Below are 18909 nucleotides of genomic sequence, written 5' to 3' on the forward strand. Positions count from 1 at the left end.
CTTGTTCCTGTCTCCACAGCATCTGTCCCAGAGTATGGCTGACCTGGAGCACTGGTGGCTGTGACTGGCCCTTAGTGACAGACACGAGCTCTTAAGCTAACCGCTGGGAGATGCCCTGTCTTCTTTCAGAAACGTGTGTTGACGAGATTAAACTTCAAACATCTGAAATAGCTCCTATCTCTCCAGGTCAAGAAAAATGTCACAGCCAGAGAAATTTATTTTAAAATAGAAACATACATACATTAAGCTTAAAACAATGAAATTTTAAACAAAAGGGACAAAGAGCCATGTGATCCCAGAGTCCATATGGAGCGGGTCTCCATACGCATTGAAATTCACTTAAGGAGCACTGAAAAACCAACGCGCAGGGGCAGCCTGGCATTCTCGTGTCCACTGGGCCTACGGAGCACTGCTGGGCAGTCTCACTTGGATGGGCACTCGTGCCTGGTGCTGGCAGCGAGACCCACTGCATATGTCCGTGTGGGGTGGCGGCATCGAGGGCCGTGTGCTCCTTTCGAACACAAGAAGGGGCTCCGAGGACGCTGAGACCCGCCCTCAGGGATTTGGCAACGCTGACGTGGTGTCTAGGGGGCCGTGCTCCAGGAATACTCGGCGTCCCTGAGCGAGTGCCGCGCTGCCGGCGGGCGCCGGGCGGGGCCTGGGCACTCAGTCGGCGTGGGGCTTCAGCTGGGGCTGCTCCTCGTAACACTCGCCGTACTCGTTCACCCTGCTCCTGTCCACAGGGTAAAGCCTGCAAGAACACAGACAGTGGCCATTGGCAAGGCGAGCCCGCGCGGTCGGGGGGGACGTGCGTCCCTGCAGTCACTCCCGAGCCGGCCTCTGCGTTACACCGGGTCAGCATGGGTGCGCAGGGCTGCCTCTCGCCTCCGAGGCTTGCAGTTGCAGGGTGGACCGGCGAGAAGACGGTGGCCCCAGACAGGAGGGCCAAGGCAGCCTGCTCCGAGCCTCGACCCTCAGCAACAGCGCGGCAGGCCCGTCAGTGCCCGAGTGCCCCCATGCCCACTCGGCCTTCACATGTGTCAGGGAACGGACTGTGCCCCCGACACCCGAGAAGCGACGCTCAGACAACCCCTGAGCAGGGCGCTGTGCGCCTGTGACACAGTCCTTCCCTCCCGGACACACTCACGCCCGGACGAGCAGTCGCAGCAGGGAAGGGCAGATCTGGAAGCAGGCCCCCTGGCATGGGGCGAGTTGCCGCTCTGGGAGACTGACACCATAGGGACACCAAGGGAGGCAGCCTCCGGTGCGGTGAGCAGGTCACAGAACGAGGGACAGGCAGAGGTTTGAACACCCAGTGGCAGCCACGGGGTCCAACAGTGCACAGAGAAGCCCTAGTCACCTGGGGACACAGAGGTCCAGGCCAAGGGCAGGGCCGTGCCCACATAACAGGGAGGCCAGATGCCAAGCCAGAGGGGACGAAGCAGGGCCAGGTGTGTAACCCACAAAAGCGCTTCCTTGGCTGAGCATGGGGGGCTCTGCAGGGCTGCCTGCTTTGCTGGCTGCTGGGGTGCAGTCGGGTCCCAGCGAGGGAGCGTCCTGCAGTCCCGGCCTCCGCCCGCAGGGCGCGCGGCCAGTCTGCTACACGAAGCCCCCGACCACCGTGACGCGACGCGGCGGTCCCCTGCTGTGTGCCATCCCGCGACAAAGCGGAAACGCCAGTTCTGGGCAACACAGCAAAGGCAGCACCTGCCGCGTCCTTGCTTGGAACGAGACAGACGGGAGGCTGCGGGCGCACTCACCACCGCTGGTACAGGTAGACCAGGAACACCACATCGTCCCTGAAGCAGGCCAGCCGGTGGGATGTGGGCATGGTGATGATGAAGGCAAACACGTCGTCGATGAAGGTGTTGAAAGCCTGCAGAGCCAGACGAGACGGGCTTTTGTAGCCCACGGGCCCGTTTCCTCAGGCAACAGCAGGACATGTCACCACGAGGCTAGCAGAGAGGACGGGAAAACAAGGCGGCGCAGCCGTGCCGAGCCAGCACCGTGGCAGGGCCCCAGGCCGCCGCGGGCACCCCCAGCTTTGTCAGCGCCAAGGACGGCCGGGCGCAGGCGCGTGAGCCGGCTCCTTCTTGAGACTCTGCACGGGGCTGAGAGCGCTGCATTTGAACCAGCAAGCAGCCTCCTGGTGCTGCTGCGGCCGCTCAGGCAATGGTCCCGGGGACCAGGGGTGTCTTTCACTCCAAACCCTCCCTTACCATGACAGTATGCCACATGCTGCCCATTACAGTCTGGTTCTTCAGAGTTTATAAATTACACGTCTTAGTTATTTCTCAACAAGAAACGTACTATTGAGCCAGCTACCCTCTCGGCACAGGCTCAGAGCCTACCTTATAGGTGAAGGCCTTCCAGGGCAGATGTGCCACCGACTTCATCTGAGACAAGGAGAGACCCAGTCAGCTACGGGCAGCCTGCAGAGCAGAGGCCGCTGCCCGAGCAGACGCCGCTGCGGCCTTACCTTGTAGTTGACGAAGAGCTGGGGCAGCATGAACAGGAAGCCAAAGGCGTAGACGCCTGGGGAGAGACGGGCGACGCCATGAAGAACCAAGCACTGCGCCCCGGCCGCGACGCCGCTGAGCTCACCAACAGAACGGATGCCCAGGGCAAGATACTTTCTATGGTTTGCACTGAACTCTGGTCCCTCAGAATCAAGCATGTGCTGCCACTGGGTCGCTGTAGGCTGAGGACAGCCACATGAGGTCCCATGCGGGGTTCAATCTGGGACTCGCGCCAAAGAATGCTGCTGCCTAGGGGTCACCTACTTAGCGGGAGGCTGGCCTGCCTAGTGCCGCTCACAGCCCACCCAGACGCCTGGCCACAGGATGTCCAGTACTTGGGCCACCCTCCCAGCTTGTCTACACAAGGCGCCTTGCCACACTGTTCTGGGTGGTTCTGTGAAACTGGATGTCCAGATGCGGCGTGAATGCTCGGGTAAGGTTAGCTGCTCCCTTGAGGCTGCCAGGTTCGGGCGGCGGCCCCGCTCCACGCTCAGGCGCCAGGATGCCGGGCACCGCAGCTCCGCACCCCGGCTGAGGAAGAGCAGCACTGTGTGAGCGCCGCTCCCCACAGGCAGCGAGGAGACGGGCGCACTTACCATTCACAAAGCTGTTGATGAGCCACGAGTACCAACTGAAAGGAAGGCAGAGGGGACCCTCAGAGAGGCCCAGGCGACGGGGCAGCCCTGTCCTGAAAGCCCTCCCAGCACCCAAGCACTCCGGGCAGCTGGGGTGCCAAAGGAGGCCTCGTGTCCAGCAGAACCAGGCCAGGCTGACCTAGGGCTGAGCCCTGGCCCCTGGTTCTGGAGGACACCACGACGTCTCCCAGGAGCCCGGCAAACCTGAGGGGGCCTGCACACACTACTACTCCATGGACATGAGCTCACACGGGGACAGACAAGAGCTCGTTCCCACCAGGCTTCTAGTGAATACACAACCAGCTGCCTGTGCAGAGCTCACAACACTGTGATTCCCTCTGGCAAGATCTACATCAGCTCGACCCAGGACCCTGAGTCCAGTCCCTCTGACTGTTCACACCCAGCTGAAGCCTATCAGCAAAGCAACTGTGTGGTTTGTGCCAACTCCATCCGCTGTTCTCGAAGCACGGCGCAGCGTGGAGCCTGCGCTTCCCAGGGAGGAGGCACCCATGCCCACTGCATGTCAAGTAGGGCAAGGCTGGTGGGGCCTTGCAGCCCTTCTTTTGAGAACCCGGGGCCCACAGCGGCATAGCAAGGGCTCCCATCTGCCAACAAGCAGCAGGGCCAGAGCCAGCCCCCCGGTGTGCATTCTCTGGGCTCAGAAACCAAGCTGGGCTTGTGAGCTGGAAAGCGAAGGCCCGGGGTGAGCAACACCCACCTCTTGTACTTGCTGTTCAGCAGCGAGTAGACGGCGCCCCCGACACAGAGAGGGTAGAGCACGTACGACAGGTACTTCATGGCCTGCGAGAGACAGAGGCAGCGTCCAGTTCAACAGCCCGCACACATCGCTCGGCAGACGTGGTCACGGAAATTAACTCAGGACAATGGACAGCAAGCAAAAAAAGACAGGACCCAGACGACATTTCGGTGCTGGCCTAACAGGGCAAAGACCCCAAGCGAGAGCGTGCGCGCACCAGGGCAGCAGTGGCAGTGACGCGGCAGACAAGCCCTGCGACAGGTCCCAGGCTCGGGCCACCCCCGCGTGGTGGGCGGGCCATCGCACTGACCAAGCCGAGCAGTCCCAACAGAGGACTAAAAGCGCCCTAGAGAAACGCCATGATGCCTGACGCGGCCCGTGCAGCAGCGTGGCCAGTGGAGGCCTCCCTGTGGCCTTGCGTGCAAGCGCTGCCTGGGGGAGCGTCCCACACCCGGGAGGACCCACCCTCTTCCCGGGGACAGGGCCTGCGAGCCCACCCTTCCCAGGGAAGACACACACGCCATGTCTGCTCAGGCTGGCCCATCAACCTCCCAGCAAAGTTGTCCCCGACAGTCCACAGTGTCACAGCTCTGCTTCTGAGCACCCTATATGATAAACCGTCCTAACGCTTACCTGGGTATCGTATTTCTCAGTCTTCCTCTCAGATTCACTCGAGGTGCCAAACTGTTTTAAAACACATCATCACTTAACTCAGGATGACATCTCAGCACGAGGCTGGGGCTGCAGCAGCGAGCGGTGCTGGACCCACAGGACAACCTGCCCCGGGCCCGCGACAGTGACCACCCCCACTCACCACACCACACCTGACCCTCAGCCACCAAGGCTCCAGACCCTTCATTCCTACTAGGTCTCCTGAGCGAGGAACGGAAAGAACTGGCAGCTAGTAAGAAAGCTGGCACCAATGCTGCAGGAGCCCCACAGCCAAGAACCGCAGCGCCACCCAGGGCAGGGGCCCCACCCTGCAGAGCACCTCAGCATGCACCTACCCATGTGCCAGGAAGCCCTGTGCCAGGGCATAAACACAAGTCACATGATGGTCATGTGACTCGGAGGGTGGGTCTGCGCGGGCAGGGGTGCGCAGGGCAAAGCGGATCTGGAAGGGGCACCAGAGACCTCACCTGGCACACAGGCCGCAGGCCCCGCCAGGCCACCGTCATTTTCAACGCCTTCTTCACTTTCCAGAGCTGAAGGGAAAAAGAAGCCCTACGCTTGAGATTCAGAGACGCAGAGGAGGGGCTGAAGGGACGGTCCTGGCCGCACCTGCCCACTGCTTCTCTTCCCCGCGCCCCTCCTGGCCAGCGTGGACCACGCAGGCTCTGCACCTGAACCTGGGGCAGGCCCAGCACATGGCTCCCGACACGGGCTTTCACGCTGGCACTGGCAGGGAGGGCCAACGCCAAGCAGCCCGGGTGTCACACAGGCCTCACGCGTCAAGAGGCTTCCACAGTGCTGAGAGCCAGTGCTAACCAGGACTGAGAAGGGCTGAGCTCTGAGAACGGGACTCCTGGGTCTATGCCTTGTCCAGAGCCATCCTTCCACACATGGACTCTTCTCATGAGCCCCTAACAGCAGTAATACATTGTAAGGGGCCAAGTGACATTAAACACTGCCCATGTGGTAGCCTTTCTCACCTCTCAGCCAAACAGGCACTCTATGAAGGACACCTCATCTGCCTAACTCATAGCAGCTTATCAAATGTGTTAACCCAGGGTCTGCCCACCAGGATGCACCCTCCCAAGTCTACACCCCCAAGATACTGCCCACAGCCGGGCATGGTGGCACATGCCTTTAATCCCAGCATTTAGGAGGCAGAAGAAGGAGGATCGCTGTGAGTTCAAGGCCGCCCTGAGACTACAGAGTGAATTCCAGGTCAGCCTTAGCTAGAGTGAGACTCTACCTCGAAAAACAAACAAAAGATACTGCCCACCAGGACGCACCCTCCCAAGTCTGCACCCTCAAGATACTGCCAACTGGGTGGACCCCTTCCTCAGGACTGCCACCCCAACACTTCCAGCAGCTTCTCTCTGGGCTCATGTGTCTCTAGAAGACTGACCCGGCTCGGGTGAGCCCACCTGTCCCCCAGGAAGGAGAGCAGCTCCTTCTGGGGCTCAGACCACCGAGAAAGCACTGAAGAACAGAGCTCACAGCAACCCCGCCCAGCCCGGCCCGCAGCACTGACCTCAATGGCGGCCCCGATGCCAGCCGGGATCAACACCAGGAGGCTCGTCTGCTCGTCCAGCAGGAAGAGGAAGATGATCACAGCGCTGACGCAGCGCCAGAGCACTGGGGACAGAGGTGCACAACGCAGTGAGAGCGGACAGCGGCGCTGCGCCCACCCGGGCACCCAGCGCACACAGCTTCCTGGGTCCCTCCTCGCCCACGTTGCCCCATTCAGACGAAACCAGATTCGTGGCAGAGTGCAAGGTCCTGGGTTCGAGGCCCAACACCACGGGGGACAAAAATAAAACGAACAAAGCAAAGGCGACGCATGTCTGTGAAGCATTTAAGACAGATTACCAGAGACGGGCCGAGGGCAGGACCCGGGCCCACAGGTGAACCAGCGGGCACAGGGCTGGCCCTCACCTCCTCACCCTCTCCCCTCCCCTGCGCCGTTTCTCCCACAGAACTGTGCTCGGCTTTTCAAGCTGCACTTTAAACAAAGACGCGCCTGGTCAGGGCCATCGCTGCCGCCATCAGCAGGTGGGCCTCCCCCGGGAGACTGGTGGCGCGCGGGGCTGCCCTTGGTCGGCCTTCACGGGAAGCACAGCCTTGCGCGGACACCTGCTGGGCTCAGGGGACGAGCAGCAGCCTTCCTCTTTTGTCCCTCACACCCGTGTCCACCCCAGCAGCCCACAACTCTAGCCCTGCCCCTTCTAGAAGGCCAGAGGAAGCAGTGCTCCAATTTCATGCCATGACATCATCACACTGTTCCTACGCAACGGGGACACTGTGTTAGGCCATTTCCTCTGAAAACTGACTCCAAAGCCAGCAGCCAGAGCCCCTCGGGTTACAGACCGTGTCCCAGGGCCTCTTGGAGCTGAGTAAATTGCCACGAGGGAGGATGGCGCTACATGTGCCCCCATGAACAACAGGCCAACAGGACCAGGTCAACCCCACGGTAAGGACCGTGCCAGGCCCTGGACCTCAGCAGTCTGCAATCTTGGTGGTTCTCGGGACTCAGAGACACTCATGCGGCTGACTGCTGAAGCAGACAGAGCCTGGGTGCGCACTGCTGCCCGGGCACAGACGGGGCTGTGGGGAGACGGGCAGGGACGCGGGCAGTGGCATCGAGGGTGAGCTGATGCTCCTGGGCCCCACCTGCTTTGGTGGACATTCCGATCATGCTCTTCTTTTTCTTCCAGAAACTGATGTCATTTTTAAATGCCAGGAAATCAAAAAGAAGCTGCAGAGAACCAACAGGATGGCAGTGTGAGCCCGTCACTTGCGCGCTGAACAGAATCCACTCACTCCCCAGCCGCGCTGCAGGCCAGAGCCAGGGAACTTGGCAGGGACCGGATGTGGTGCTTCTCGAACACACATCCTTGACTCAGATCCTAGGGCGCATACCCGGGGATGAGGAGGTGATACCTTTCCCACTTGGAATTCCCCAGGGGTCCCAGTCAAGGGTCCCGCCTCAGCCCCAAGTCCTGCTTCCAAGAGACTGGTCCCATCCACTGTGCAGACCTCCCACAGACTCATCGGTCTAGACGCTGGCCTCTTAATAAATACAAAGTGACACTTGCTTTGGGGTGACTGGCGCCCAGCTCCAGCACACTCCAGTGCGTCCCATTCTCCACCCGAACTACACCCAGCTTGCGGCAGAAGGACCCCTGTCTTCCTGAGCGTGCACTAGAGGACAGCACCGTCCAGGGGTGTGGGCTCCTGGACAAGGGGTGTCAGAGGCTCCGTGGCTATGCACTCCTCATGGGGCCTCTCCATCTGCCCTGACTGCCCATGCCGCGACTACGGGCGACAACTCACGTGGAATGCTGCTACAAAGAAGGTCAAGGCTAAGAGATACAAGTTGGTGTCTACAAAAATCCCCTTCACTTCGTCCGCGTCCTTCTCTGAGAACCCTGCAAGGAAAGGAGGACCCCATCCTGACGCGGGGCAAGCCGGCGGCACAGAGTTTGCGACACGTTTCAAGTCCTCAGTAGCAGAGTCTACGTGACAGGAGCTTTGGCATTTAAAGCACTGTGTTGTGAATGACGCCCACCGCAGAGGAGCACAGCTGAGACTCCACCAGCATCAGCAGGTGGGCCACACTGCGGGCCGCTGCTGGATAAATGGCTAGTGCACACCCCTCACCCCTGCCCTGCCCTGCCCAGCTGTGGGCACCCACCAAACTGCTGCAGCGAGTACACGGCGTCCTGCATGTGAATCCAAAAGCGCAGCCGCCCCAGCGAGATCTTGTCGTAGGACACGGTGAGCGGCAGCTCGGCGGTGGAGCGGTTGATGACCTGCCAGAGCGCGCGGGTGACGGGTCAGCACAGCCCGCAGCCAGGCACCGGGTCCTGACGGCCGACGCCCGGAAGACGCTCGCCCATTTTCTGTCCCCGCACAGCCTGGCTAGGGCATTGTGCAACTTCCTGTATCACAGTCTGCTCGGGGCCCCTCCACCTTGGGCCCCTCCTCCTCAATGAAGACCCCTCCCACAGGGCGGGAGCGCCTCGGCCTGCTCTCTGAGGAGGGCAGGCATCCGGTCATCCCACCCACGGGGTCCCATGTGTCCTTCCCGACCGCTTCCCTGTGAGCCCACCCATTTTCCCAAGCTGCACTCCAGCCCAGGAGACGGGCTGGGCACCAGGCCAAGCGTGTGACCCTGTTCTGAAAGAACGTGCCCTTCAGCCTGCACCCTGCAGCACACCCACTCCAGCGGGGTGAGACACACACTGGTGCCGTGTCTCGTGACACGGAGTGCACCATCTGATCCATGTGCCCGGACACAGCGGGGAGAAGGGTGTGGTGGACACAGAGCTGAGCCACGCCAGGGTCCAGCACACGTGAGGCTTGTGCCAGGGATACCTGTGTGGTCCTCTCACACAGCCTGCTAGCTACACAGTGGCTAGGGTGCCTCCTGAGTGGGCATCGGTCTGAGGAGCAGCTCACAGAGACAAAGCAAGTGGCACGCTCTCCGGGGACGCCTGCTGGCTGCACGCCCAGGCCCGTGTCCTCCAGTAAAGACACAGCCTGCACTTGCTCTAGCAAGAGCGACACGGGGACAGGGACTCTGCGGAGGTCGGCCTGGACCTGAACCGAGAGGTCCGCGCACAGACACGTGGACACCCAGCCACTCACCGGGCACTGTCTCCAAGACCATTTGAGGATCCTGCACCATCAGGTCTTTCCCAGGCATACCCCCAAGTTCAGAAAGCAGAGCACGTGTCTGGCTAAACGTAAATACTATGGTTCATCAAACTTCCCAGTAAGCACTTCTCATACCCTTATATTAATGCTACTCTCACTTTACCAAAACATAACCTTCTCTTTTCGTGACCTTGGGATGACTCAGAAGGCACCATGGTGCTGGGAAGAAGTGACAGAGGAGTGCTCAGCACTGAAACATCTCTATCACACCTTCCAAGGCTCAGGATCTAATGCGGAAGAGGTGGCAGAAAGAATGTAAGAGCCAAAGGAAGGGTAGGACTCCTTACAACGTGCTCCCTCCAGACACAAAATGGCCTGGATATCCATGACTTCACAGTGCCTGACACTACCTACACAAGACCCTCCTAATAGGAGGAAAAGATGGCGACATCAAAATAAGAGAGAGACTGATTGAGAGGGGGAGAGGATATGATGGAGAGTGGAGTTTCAAAGGGGAAAGTGGGGGGAGGGAGGGTATTACCATGGTATATTGTTAATTAATCATGGAAGTTGTTAATAAAAAAAAAAAAAAAAAAAGCAGAGCACGTGTATTTCAGTAGAGGCAACAGAAACAAAGTCAGAGAAGGGGCTGGGAGCCAGTCAGCGCTCATCCCAGTGACTGCCTTGCCCTAAGCAGATGGTGCCCGAGCAAAGCAGAAGACCCTGCTTTCAGGGAGTCTGGGGTTCAAGGTAAACGGTCCAGAGAGTCTGTCACCACGAGTCCCAGGAAGCAGTGGACTCCGCAGGGGTTGGACAGGCAGAGAGCAGCTGTTCACTCTGGCAAGCTCTCTGCACTCTATGAGCCTCAGCGAGTGCTCCTCCACGTAAGAAAGTGACCATTTGTCACCGGAGCCTCAGAAGACCGGGGCTGCTGCGGGAAGGGCTCACACAGGACACGGCGTGGAGACACGCTGGCGCTCGCCACCGCACCTGCGTTTACCTGGGCCCTAACCAGAGCTCGCCTTTCTGCCCCGAACGACCTCAGCTGTGCAAAGATGCTGACACAGCTCCAGGCAGCAGCTGTCACGTCGTCCAGGAAGCGCTCAGCACGGTGCCACAGTGACATGAAACATTAACCACTGCCAAGTCTCTTCACAACGCAAAGCCCAAGTTCAGCCTCAGCCCTCCTGCTCGCTCTCTGGGAGAACAGCACGCTCCCTGACTGCAACACGGGCTCCAGAACCCAGACGGCAGCCACTTCACCTCCACAGGGCTGTGGACTCACCCACGGCCACCCCACGAGCTGTGGCTCCTTTCCAGGATGGGCCCAAACACCCGCCTCTGTCCTAATGCAGGGCCAGTCATGCGGGCGGGCGGGACGCGGTACACGACACCGCGAAGCGACACAGGCCGCACACACCAGGCCCGGGCGGGCAGGCGCTGCTCTGACGGAGCCCTGCTGGCTTAGCAGCTATGGTCGTGACGAGTGCTCGGCCAAGAGCCCCTGAGCAGAAAGAGGGTCCCACAAAAGGCTAAGGGCTGAGACTGCTGACCCCACCAGGTCCTAAGGCAGGCCTCTAACCAGTCATACTGCTGAGGCAGCACGGCGCCCCACCCCGGAGCAAGCTGACGGGGTCACAGACGATGCCACTGGCTGCTCGTGCAGGACTGTGCCCTCACTTCCTGGGCGCGGCCCAAGCAAGCTGGGCAGAGAACGCGGCTCACCATCAGGTCCTTCACGCGGTTGCTCAGCTGGTCAATGAACAGGATGGGGAGGTAGTGCACCGTCTTCCCAAGCTGAATCCTGTGAGGTGAAGCACAATGTCCCAAAGTCAGGATCAGACTTGCATTGGGGGGGGGGCTAAATTCACCCTTCTGAGCTTCTGAGCCAGCACCACCCGACTGCATCGCGGTCACCGGAAGCCCAGGCCGCAGGCAAACAGCAGTAGGAGACGACGCTCACACGGTGTGGCCGGTCCTTGCTACAGCAGGAGAGCCCTACCCCTGGCAGCGGGTGCAGGGCAACCGCCGCAGGACTTGCCAGGCCCTGGGAGGAGGCGATCTACACACTGCAGACTTCCTGACAGAGGAGACTAGTGACAAGGGGCGACGCTGCCCGTCTACGTCCAACGTGGAAGTGCCGGACCACGTGTGCGACCCACACACTTAAAAACAAGACTCGGCGGCAGACAGCTTTTGTAAACAGAGTGCTGGCTCTGCTCTCCAGAATGGGGTGGGGACAAAAACAGTGTTTCAAGGCTGAGGTATCTCTGTGATAGAGTGCTTGCCCAAAAGGCACAAAGCAACACACATATATCAAAAAAAAAAAAAAAGATTCTAGTCTTACAAAAAATTAAAAACCTATGACAAAGCCAAGCATGGTGGCGTACATATTCATTCCCAGCTCTTGGGAGGTGGAGGTAGGAGGATGGGCGTGAGTTCGAGGCCGCCCTGAGACTACACAGTGAATTCCAGGTCAGCTTGGGCCAGAGTGAGACTTTACCTCAAAAAACCAAAAACCTAGGACGCCACCACCGCGTTGACCCGCAGAGAGCAGGAAGGACACCGCGTGGCAGCATGTTGTGGGTCTCACCCGGAGGGACGCCTGCAGTGGCCACAGAAGTAACATCGGCAGACAACAGCAGAGCCAGGGCCTAAAGACCAGCTCTCGCCTGAGTAAATCAAAGCCAGGTCCACAGCCCAGGTGGCACGGGGACAGGCTGAAGCCAAGAGCAGCCAAGCCCACTGCTGCTTCGTTTCTGCCCGGGGCACTGGCAGGGCTCAAGGGCAAGCCGCCCCCGCCGGAAGCGCTCTCGGCCATCCTGTGAGGCGCCTCCGGCAGCGAGAGTCTGGGGCCGTGGCGGCGCGCAACACGGGCAGCGCCCAGGACTGCAGGGCTCGGCCGCAACCCGCCCTGCCGCCATGGGCCCCTGCAGCACGGCCCCCGCCATGCAGAAAGCTCGCACAGCAGCCTTCCGCCCCGGCCGAGGACACTCACATCTTCATGTACCGATGCACATCTGCAGGCAGGGAGGACCCGTCAAAGACAAAGTCATCCACCATCACATTCAGGGTCAGCCGAGGTCTCCAGTGAGACACGGGCTCATCCAGCGCGTTGGACGGCTTCTTCTCGGCTTCGATCTGCTCCTGTCAAGGACAGAAACACAGGGCGCGTAGTCTGCGGTGGGCCTGGGGAAGCAGGACAGCCAGCCTCTCCACCCGGCTGCCGGCCTGCCCATCCCTCCCTCCCTTCACGAACAGTCACATGCGATCCTGAGGGGGCAGAGCAGGGGGACCCTGGAACTGGCTGAGCGGGTCGGCAGCTCCGGGCAGCGGGGCTGGGGGGCGTGCCAACACAGCTGGCAGGACGCCGCCTTCTCCCGCACGAGTCCCGCGCAGCACTGCAGTTACCAGGGCCGTCCCCAGAGCAGGCACCAGCGGGGAGGAAGGGCCACGGTCCCCGTGGGACACCACGAAGTGCAGTCCCCAAAACAGCACGAGAACGCCAGCCAGGAGAGGCTTCCGTCTGGGTTTTACATCTGCTCCCAGGCTCTGCCTGGTCTTCCCTTATCGCACCTTCCGCTCACCACAGACCTAGACACTGAATATCGCCATTTTACCCCACGGCCCGAGGAGTGAGCACATGGGGTTCTGAGACTCGGTCTCACTCTGTAGCCTAGACTGGCCTAGCCCTGGGGCAGGGCTCTTGCCTCAGCCTCTCACGTGTTGGGAGTACAGGCAAAGGTCGCCAAGCCTAGCCGAGCAAGTCACTTCTTTGAGTTCCAGGTTCCCCCCCCCTTTTTTTTTAATTACTTAAGAGAGAAAAAGTGAGAGACAGACAGACAAGGAGGTAGAGAACGGGCCCACCAGGGCCTCTAAGTCACTGCAAACAAACTCCTGGTGCACATGCCACCTTGAGCATCTGGCATACATGGGCGCAAGACCTCTAAGCCATCTCTCCAGCCCTTTTTAAAAAAATTTTTTTTAAAATATTGTATTTTATTTATTTGGTGGTGGGGGAGGCTAAGGGAAAGAGAATGGGTGTACCAGGGCTTCCAGCCACTGCCAACGAACTCCAGACACATGTGCCACCTTGTTCTGGCTTACGTGGGTCCTGGGGAATTGGACCTGGGTCCTTTGGCTTTGCAGGCAAACACCTTAACTGCTAAGCCATTTCCCCAGCCCTTGTTTCTTTTAAATTAATTTTTATTTATTTGAGAACACAGACAGAGAGAAAAAGGCAGAGAGAGAGAGAGAGAGAATGAGTGTGCCACGGCTGACAGCCACTGCAAACGAACTCCAGACGTGTGTGCCCCCTTGTGCATCTGGCTAATGTGGGTCCTGGGGAGTTGAGCCTCGAACTTGGGTCCTCAGGCTTCACAGGCAAGTGCTTAACCACTAAGCCACCTCTCCAGCCCTAATTTTTTTTTTTTTTTTTTGAGGTAGGGTCTTACTCTAGCTTAAGCCAACCTGGAACTCACTCTATAGTCCCCAGTGGCAACCCTTCTACCTCTACCTTCTGAGTGCTAGGATTAAAGTGTGCGCAACTACACCCAGCTCGTTTTCCTTTCTGCACATAAGTTTTCTTTTTCCTTTCTTTCGAGGTAGGGTCTCACTCTAGCTCAGGCTGACCTGGAATTCACTATGGAGTCTCAGGGTGGCCTTGAACTCACCACGATCCTCCTACCTCTCTGCCTCCCAAGTGCTGGGATTAAAGGCGTGCACCACCATGCCTGGCCACATATCGTTTTCTACAGATCAACCAAATGTAACTAGCACCCATCTCTTTGGTATAAACTGTGAAGTGCGGCTCTGAATAAACGTGAAGTCCTACACGCAGCAGGACACATGGGAGTCCTGAGGGAAAAATCCAGACAGGAGAGCACAGGTGAGTTCTGCAGGTCACGCCACCACACCAGGAAGAGACCCGGGCCTCCTTCAGGAATGGGGGCAGTCTGAAGAGGGCTGGGGATCACTGCTCACCCCAAGTGCATGTCAGCTGCTGCGGAGGCACACCTGAGCAGCGGTGTGGGGAGACACTCACCTGTGCCGCCGCCTCCCCAGTGAGCAGGTTCACCTCCTCGGGCTTGGGGACCATGTAGGTGGTCAGAGGGCTGACCAGGTGGACCTGCTTCCCGTCGTGCCAGGGCAGGAGCCCAGCATGATGCAGGAAAATGAACGCGTACAGCGTCCCGTTGTTTCTGGTTTTCTTTGGTACAGAGACGTTAACTGTCCTGGAACAGAGGAGGCAGGCGTTTCAGAGCCCTATGTGCGAACTTTGATTTCTTCAGCCCAGACGGGCCTCCAGCTTGAGCTCCTCCAGCTCAGTCCTCCCAGCACTGAACCTGCTGTGCGGGACACTGTGGCACGTATGTTCTGCACATATGCGAAGAGGCTACTCAGATCTCCTTAATACTTCATTCTTATTTTATTTACGGGAGGCGAGGGGAGGGAGAATGGACCCGTCAGGGCCTCCAGCCACTGCAAACGAGCTCCAGGTGCATGCACCGACAATGCATCTGGCTTATGTGGGTGCTGGGAAATCAAACCCGAGTCCTTTGGCTTTGCCTGCAAGCGCATTCACCACTAAGCCATCTCTCCAGCCCTCAGATCTCTTTAGGTAACAGTTTCACATTGTCTAATTTTAGCTCAGGACTACTAAGAACAAAACCCACCTGTCTAGGCTAGGCTATTACCACTCCCAGAACATGCACGTGTCCTGAGCCCTTCGAAACGCATGGGCAGCCAGTCCCCGCGAGGTGGAGAAGCCAGCGCCTCTGCCTCTGGTTTTCTCCGAGAGCCTCAGAAGACAACGGGGTCCTGAGCAGCGCAGGAGGAACTACACTGGACCTAGCAAGCGGTCACTTCATCCCCACAGCACACTAAGTAACCTAACTCCAAGTCACAGGCTCGGAACTCAGAGCCTGGTTTGAGTTCAATACGAAGCAAGTGCCTCTCCGGCCCGGCCAGGAAGCATGAACTATTTGCTATGGGTGGCTGGTTTTCATTTTGAATATGGCACACCACTGGCCGCCAAAATGGATTTTCAGCCCTGTGGCAGCCAGGTGCCCAGCTCTTGGCCCGCATGCCGCCTCAGGCTGCAGCGTGCACTTCCGCGAACAGACCACACACGGACACGTCTGCCTCAGGAGCGCTTCACCCCACCTCCTCTACAACTCTCCACACCAGGGTTCTGAGTGATTCCTTTTTTAAAAAACTATTTTTATTTATTCATTTTCAAGCAGAGAGAAAGAGAAAATAGAAATGGGGCTGGAGAGATGGCTTAGTGGTTAAGCGCTTGCCTGTGAAGCCTAAGGACCCCGGTTTGAGGCTCGGTTCCCCAGGTCCCACGTTAGCCAGATGCACAAGGGGGCGCACGCGTCTGGAGTTCGTTTGCGGAGGCTGGAGGCCCTGGCGCACCCATTCTCTCTCTCTCTCTCTCTCTCCCTCTGTCTTTCTCTCTTGTGTCTGTCACTCTCAAATAAATAAATAAAAAATTTAAAAAATATATTTTAAAAAGAAAATAGAAATGAATGCCAAGGGCTCTAGATGGTACAAACAAACTCCAGATGTTTGTGCCACGTTATGCATCTGGCTTTACATGAGGACTGGGGAAGGGAACGTGAGTTGTTATGCTTTGCAGGCAAGTGCCTTAACCACTGAGCTATCTCTCTAGCCCAGATAAGTTTTGGTTTTTGTTGTTGTTGCTGTTTTGTTTGTTTGTTTTGAGGTAGGGTCTCACTCTAGCTGGGGCTGACCTGGAATTCACTATGTAGTCTCAGGCTGGCCTTAAACGCACGGCGATCCTCCTACCTCTGCCTCCCAAGTGCTGGGATTAAAGGCGTGCGCCACCACGCCGGGCTCCAGAGTTCTAAGTCGTTCTTGCTGTAGAAAGAAGCGCGCAGAGCCAGGGCTCCTCTCCCCCACAGGGGCACAGGGGCAGCGGTGCTTCTGCCTGGCGCTGAGTGGCTCTCAGATCACACGGGTGCTGGCTGCGCACCAGCGCTCCGCAGTCCTTGCGTACGACAGGGCAGAGAGGGTGGAAGGAGAGCTGTGCTCGAGCTCTTCTTCTCAAATGCCCTCCAGGCTCCAGGATAAAAGCCTCTCTCCCTCTCTCTCTCCAGGGACACGGGCACAGGGCCCAGAGCCTGACACACAGGACACAGTATTCACCTCTGTGAAAGCTACACCTGACTGAAGGTGAAGGAGCCAGCACTTCCTGCCCCATTTGGTCACGATGGGGAGAGGGGAACTGTAACTGCCAAGTCAACTGGCTATTAAGCCCCAGCAGTGATGAGCTTGAGGGGGAGGGATGACTGACCAGTAGGTCTGACGACCTTCCAAGCAGCAAATAACCCTGAGTTGACAAGCAAGTCATTTTAAAAATCATACTTGAACTTCTACAAGTTGGAATCATGTCAAACACTAAACCATGTTTCATTCCCAAAAGTACAGTTGGGGGACTGGAGAGATGGCTGAGCAGTTAAGGTGGCTTGCCTGCAAAGCTAAAGGACCCAGGTTCAATTTCTCAGGACCCACACAAACCAGATGCACAAGGTGGTACATACGTCTGGAGTTTGTTTGCAGTGGCTAGAGGCCCTGGCACACCCATTCTCTCCCTCCCTCCCCGCCCCCCCCCTCAAGTAAATAAAAACTACAGCAGAACAGACTGACTTATGGTAATGTACTGCTCTTACTCATGACTTTCTGCTTTCTGCTTCCCTACATTTTTTTCTCAGTACAACAGGTGCATTACTTCCCCAAGATGGATTGTGGTTGAGACGGTGTGAGCTGTGGCGTACCACACGTCCATCAAAAGCAAAACCTACTTCCGAAGCGGCAAGCTCGTCACCTATTTTCAGCATGAATGTCTGTGTACTTCCTATCTTTATCTTATTTTTTAATTCACTTGCAAGCAGAGAAAGCTAGGGAGAAGACAGAGAGAATGGGCACGTCAGGGCCTCCAGCCACTAGAAAAGAACTCCAGATGCATGTGCCACTGTGCATTTGGCTTTACGTGGGCGCTGGGGAATTGAACCTGGGTCCTTAGGCTTTGCAGGGAAGTGGCTTAACCATTAAGCCTTCTCTCCTGCCCTCCTATCATTATTTATTTATTTTTTTTTCTGAGGTAGGGTCTCACTCTAGCTCAGGCTGACCTGGAATTCACTATGCAGTCTCAGGGTAGCCATGAACTCACTGTGATCCTCGTACCTCTGCCTCCGGAGTGCTGGGATTAAAAGTGTGCGCCACCACACCCGGCTCCTCCTATTGTTTTTTAAAAGACACGAGGGGAGACTCTCTGGCTAGGCTAATGCACTCCATACCCAATGCTATCAATGACACAGGGGGCCCCACCTCGGCATTCTGTCCCACACTCACACCTTTCAAATTTTGTCTCCACATCAAAGTCCTCCACATTCAAGACCAGGTCCACGTTGTTCTCTGCACCAAGGCTGGACCGCGTGGTGGTGTAAACACTCAGCTGGAAAGGGTGTGACAAGAATGTTAGCCCAAAAGACCCCGGCAGAAACATTACCGTGTTTGCAGGGGGTGGGTAAGCAATCTGGGGACTACAGGGCCGGAACCCAGGCCTGACCAAAGTGGCTGTGTGTGATGAGGAAGAGGAGGACAAGGAAAAACAATTCCAAAGTGATGAGGCCGGGCGTGGTTGGCGCACGCCTATTTAATCCCAGCACTCGGGAGGCAGAGGTAGGAGGATCGCCGTGAGTTCGAGGCCACCCTGAGACTACAGAGTGAATTCCAGGTCAGCCTGGGCCAGAGTGAAACCTACCAAAGTGAAAGGGCAAGGGGCCAGAGTCATCGGCCTGGAAGCACGTGGCTGTCCCTTCTAGAGGGGACTCGCTCCCCCACCGTGAGATGGGAGGCGATGACTTCTCTGAACTTAACTCCACGTCCGCTGTCATCGGGTGCAGACGGGACAGCGGGCGGTGGCAGGTGGGCAGCTCAGGACGGGGTGTGTGTGTGTGTGTGTGTGTGTGTGTGTGTGGGTGGGTGGGTGGGGGTGGGTGTGTGTGTGTGTGTGTGTGTGTAGGGGGGAGTTGCCACCTGCAGCTGTCACCCCGGTCCCCGGCCGGACCACGCGGCGTCGGGCACCGGGGTGGGGGGCGGGCGGAGGGGGGTCGGCGCTCACCTGCAGCTTGGGCCTCCGCGCCAGGTAGGGCTGGATGCAGTTGGCGTGGCCGGCGCACGGGCGCGTGTACACGATGCCGTACATGACCCAGCAGGTGTGCACCACGTACACCACGAACACGCCCACCACCAGGCTGGTGAACGAGCTGCGGCCGCTCCACATGGCGCCGCGCGACCCCCACCCCGCCGGGGCCGCTCACGCGAGAGCCGCCGCGCGCCCTCGCCGCCGCCACCACCAGCGCCGCCGCCGCCCCGGGCAAAGCAACGGGCCGCGCGCGGGACGCCGGCCGCCCCGCATAACTCCCCGCCGCCCACACCTGGCGCCGAGGGATTCGCCGGACGCCGCCGCCGCTTCCGCTTCCGCTTCCGCAACTCGACGCGCACGCGCGGCTCCGGGAGGCGGAGGGGGCGGGGACTCGGCCGTGCCGCGCACGCGCACTCGAGGGCGGGCGCGCGGGTGACGTCAGTCGAGGGCGCCGGGCTTCCGGCGTGCGCGGGGCATTGTGGGAGGTGCGGTGGC

At 58.6% G+C, this 18909-nt stretch overlaps 1 protein-coding gene across 1 annotated transcript; it reads right to left on the reverse strand.

Moving 5' to 3' along the window:
• Window positions 1-199: 199 nt before the first annotated feature.
• Window positions 200-18583, reverse strand: Clptm1l (CLPTM1 like). Its single transcript, XM_004666098.2, has 17 exons — window positions 18391-18583; window positions 17621-17721; window positions 14284-14473; window positions 12238-12386; window positions 10965-11043; window positions 8275-8392; window positions 7914-8008; window positions 7251-7335; window positions 6112-6215; window positions 5051-5116; window positions 4545-4595; window positions 3873-3955; window positions 3116-3150; window positions 2480-2535; window positions 2352-2396; window positions 1761-1876; window positions 200-751 (listed from the first exon to the last, which is right to left on the reverse strand). Exons 1-17 carry the CDS (start codon window positions 18550-18552, stop codon window positions 667-669), a joined length of 1620 nt encoding a protein of 539 aa, XP_004666155.1. The 5' UTR covers window positions 18553-18583; the 3' UTR covers window positions 200-666.
• Between the last annotated feature and the right edge of the window lie 326 nt (window positions 18584-18909).

This window comes from Jaculus jaculus, chromosome 20 (assembly GCF_020740685.1).
Source record: "Jaculus jaculus isolate mJacJac1 chromosome 20, mJacJac1.mat.Y.cur, whole genome shotgun sequence".
NCBI classification, from domain to species: Eukaryota; Metazoa; Chordata; class Mammalia; order Rodentia; family Dipodidae; genus Jaculus; species Jaculus jaculus.

Bases quoted from the DNA above. Each gene is read 5' to 3' on its own strand.
- Clptm1l (XM_004666098.2), bottom strand. From the start codon at position 18,552: ATGTGGAGCGGCCGCAGCTCGTTCACCAGCCTGGTGGTGGGCGTGTTC. The intron at 14,474-17,620 runs GTGTGAGTGTGG...CCTCTGTTCCAG, and splicing joins GTGGAGACAAAATTTGAAAG to GACAGTTAACGTCTCTGTAC. The intron at 3,956-4,544 runs GTAAGCGTTAGG...TGTCTCTCGCAG, and splicing joins CTGAGAAATACGATACCCAG to GCCATGAAGTACCTGTCGTA.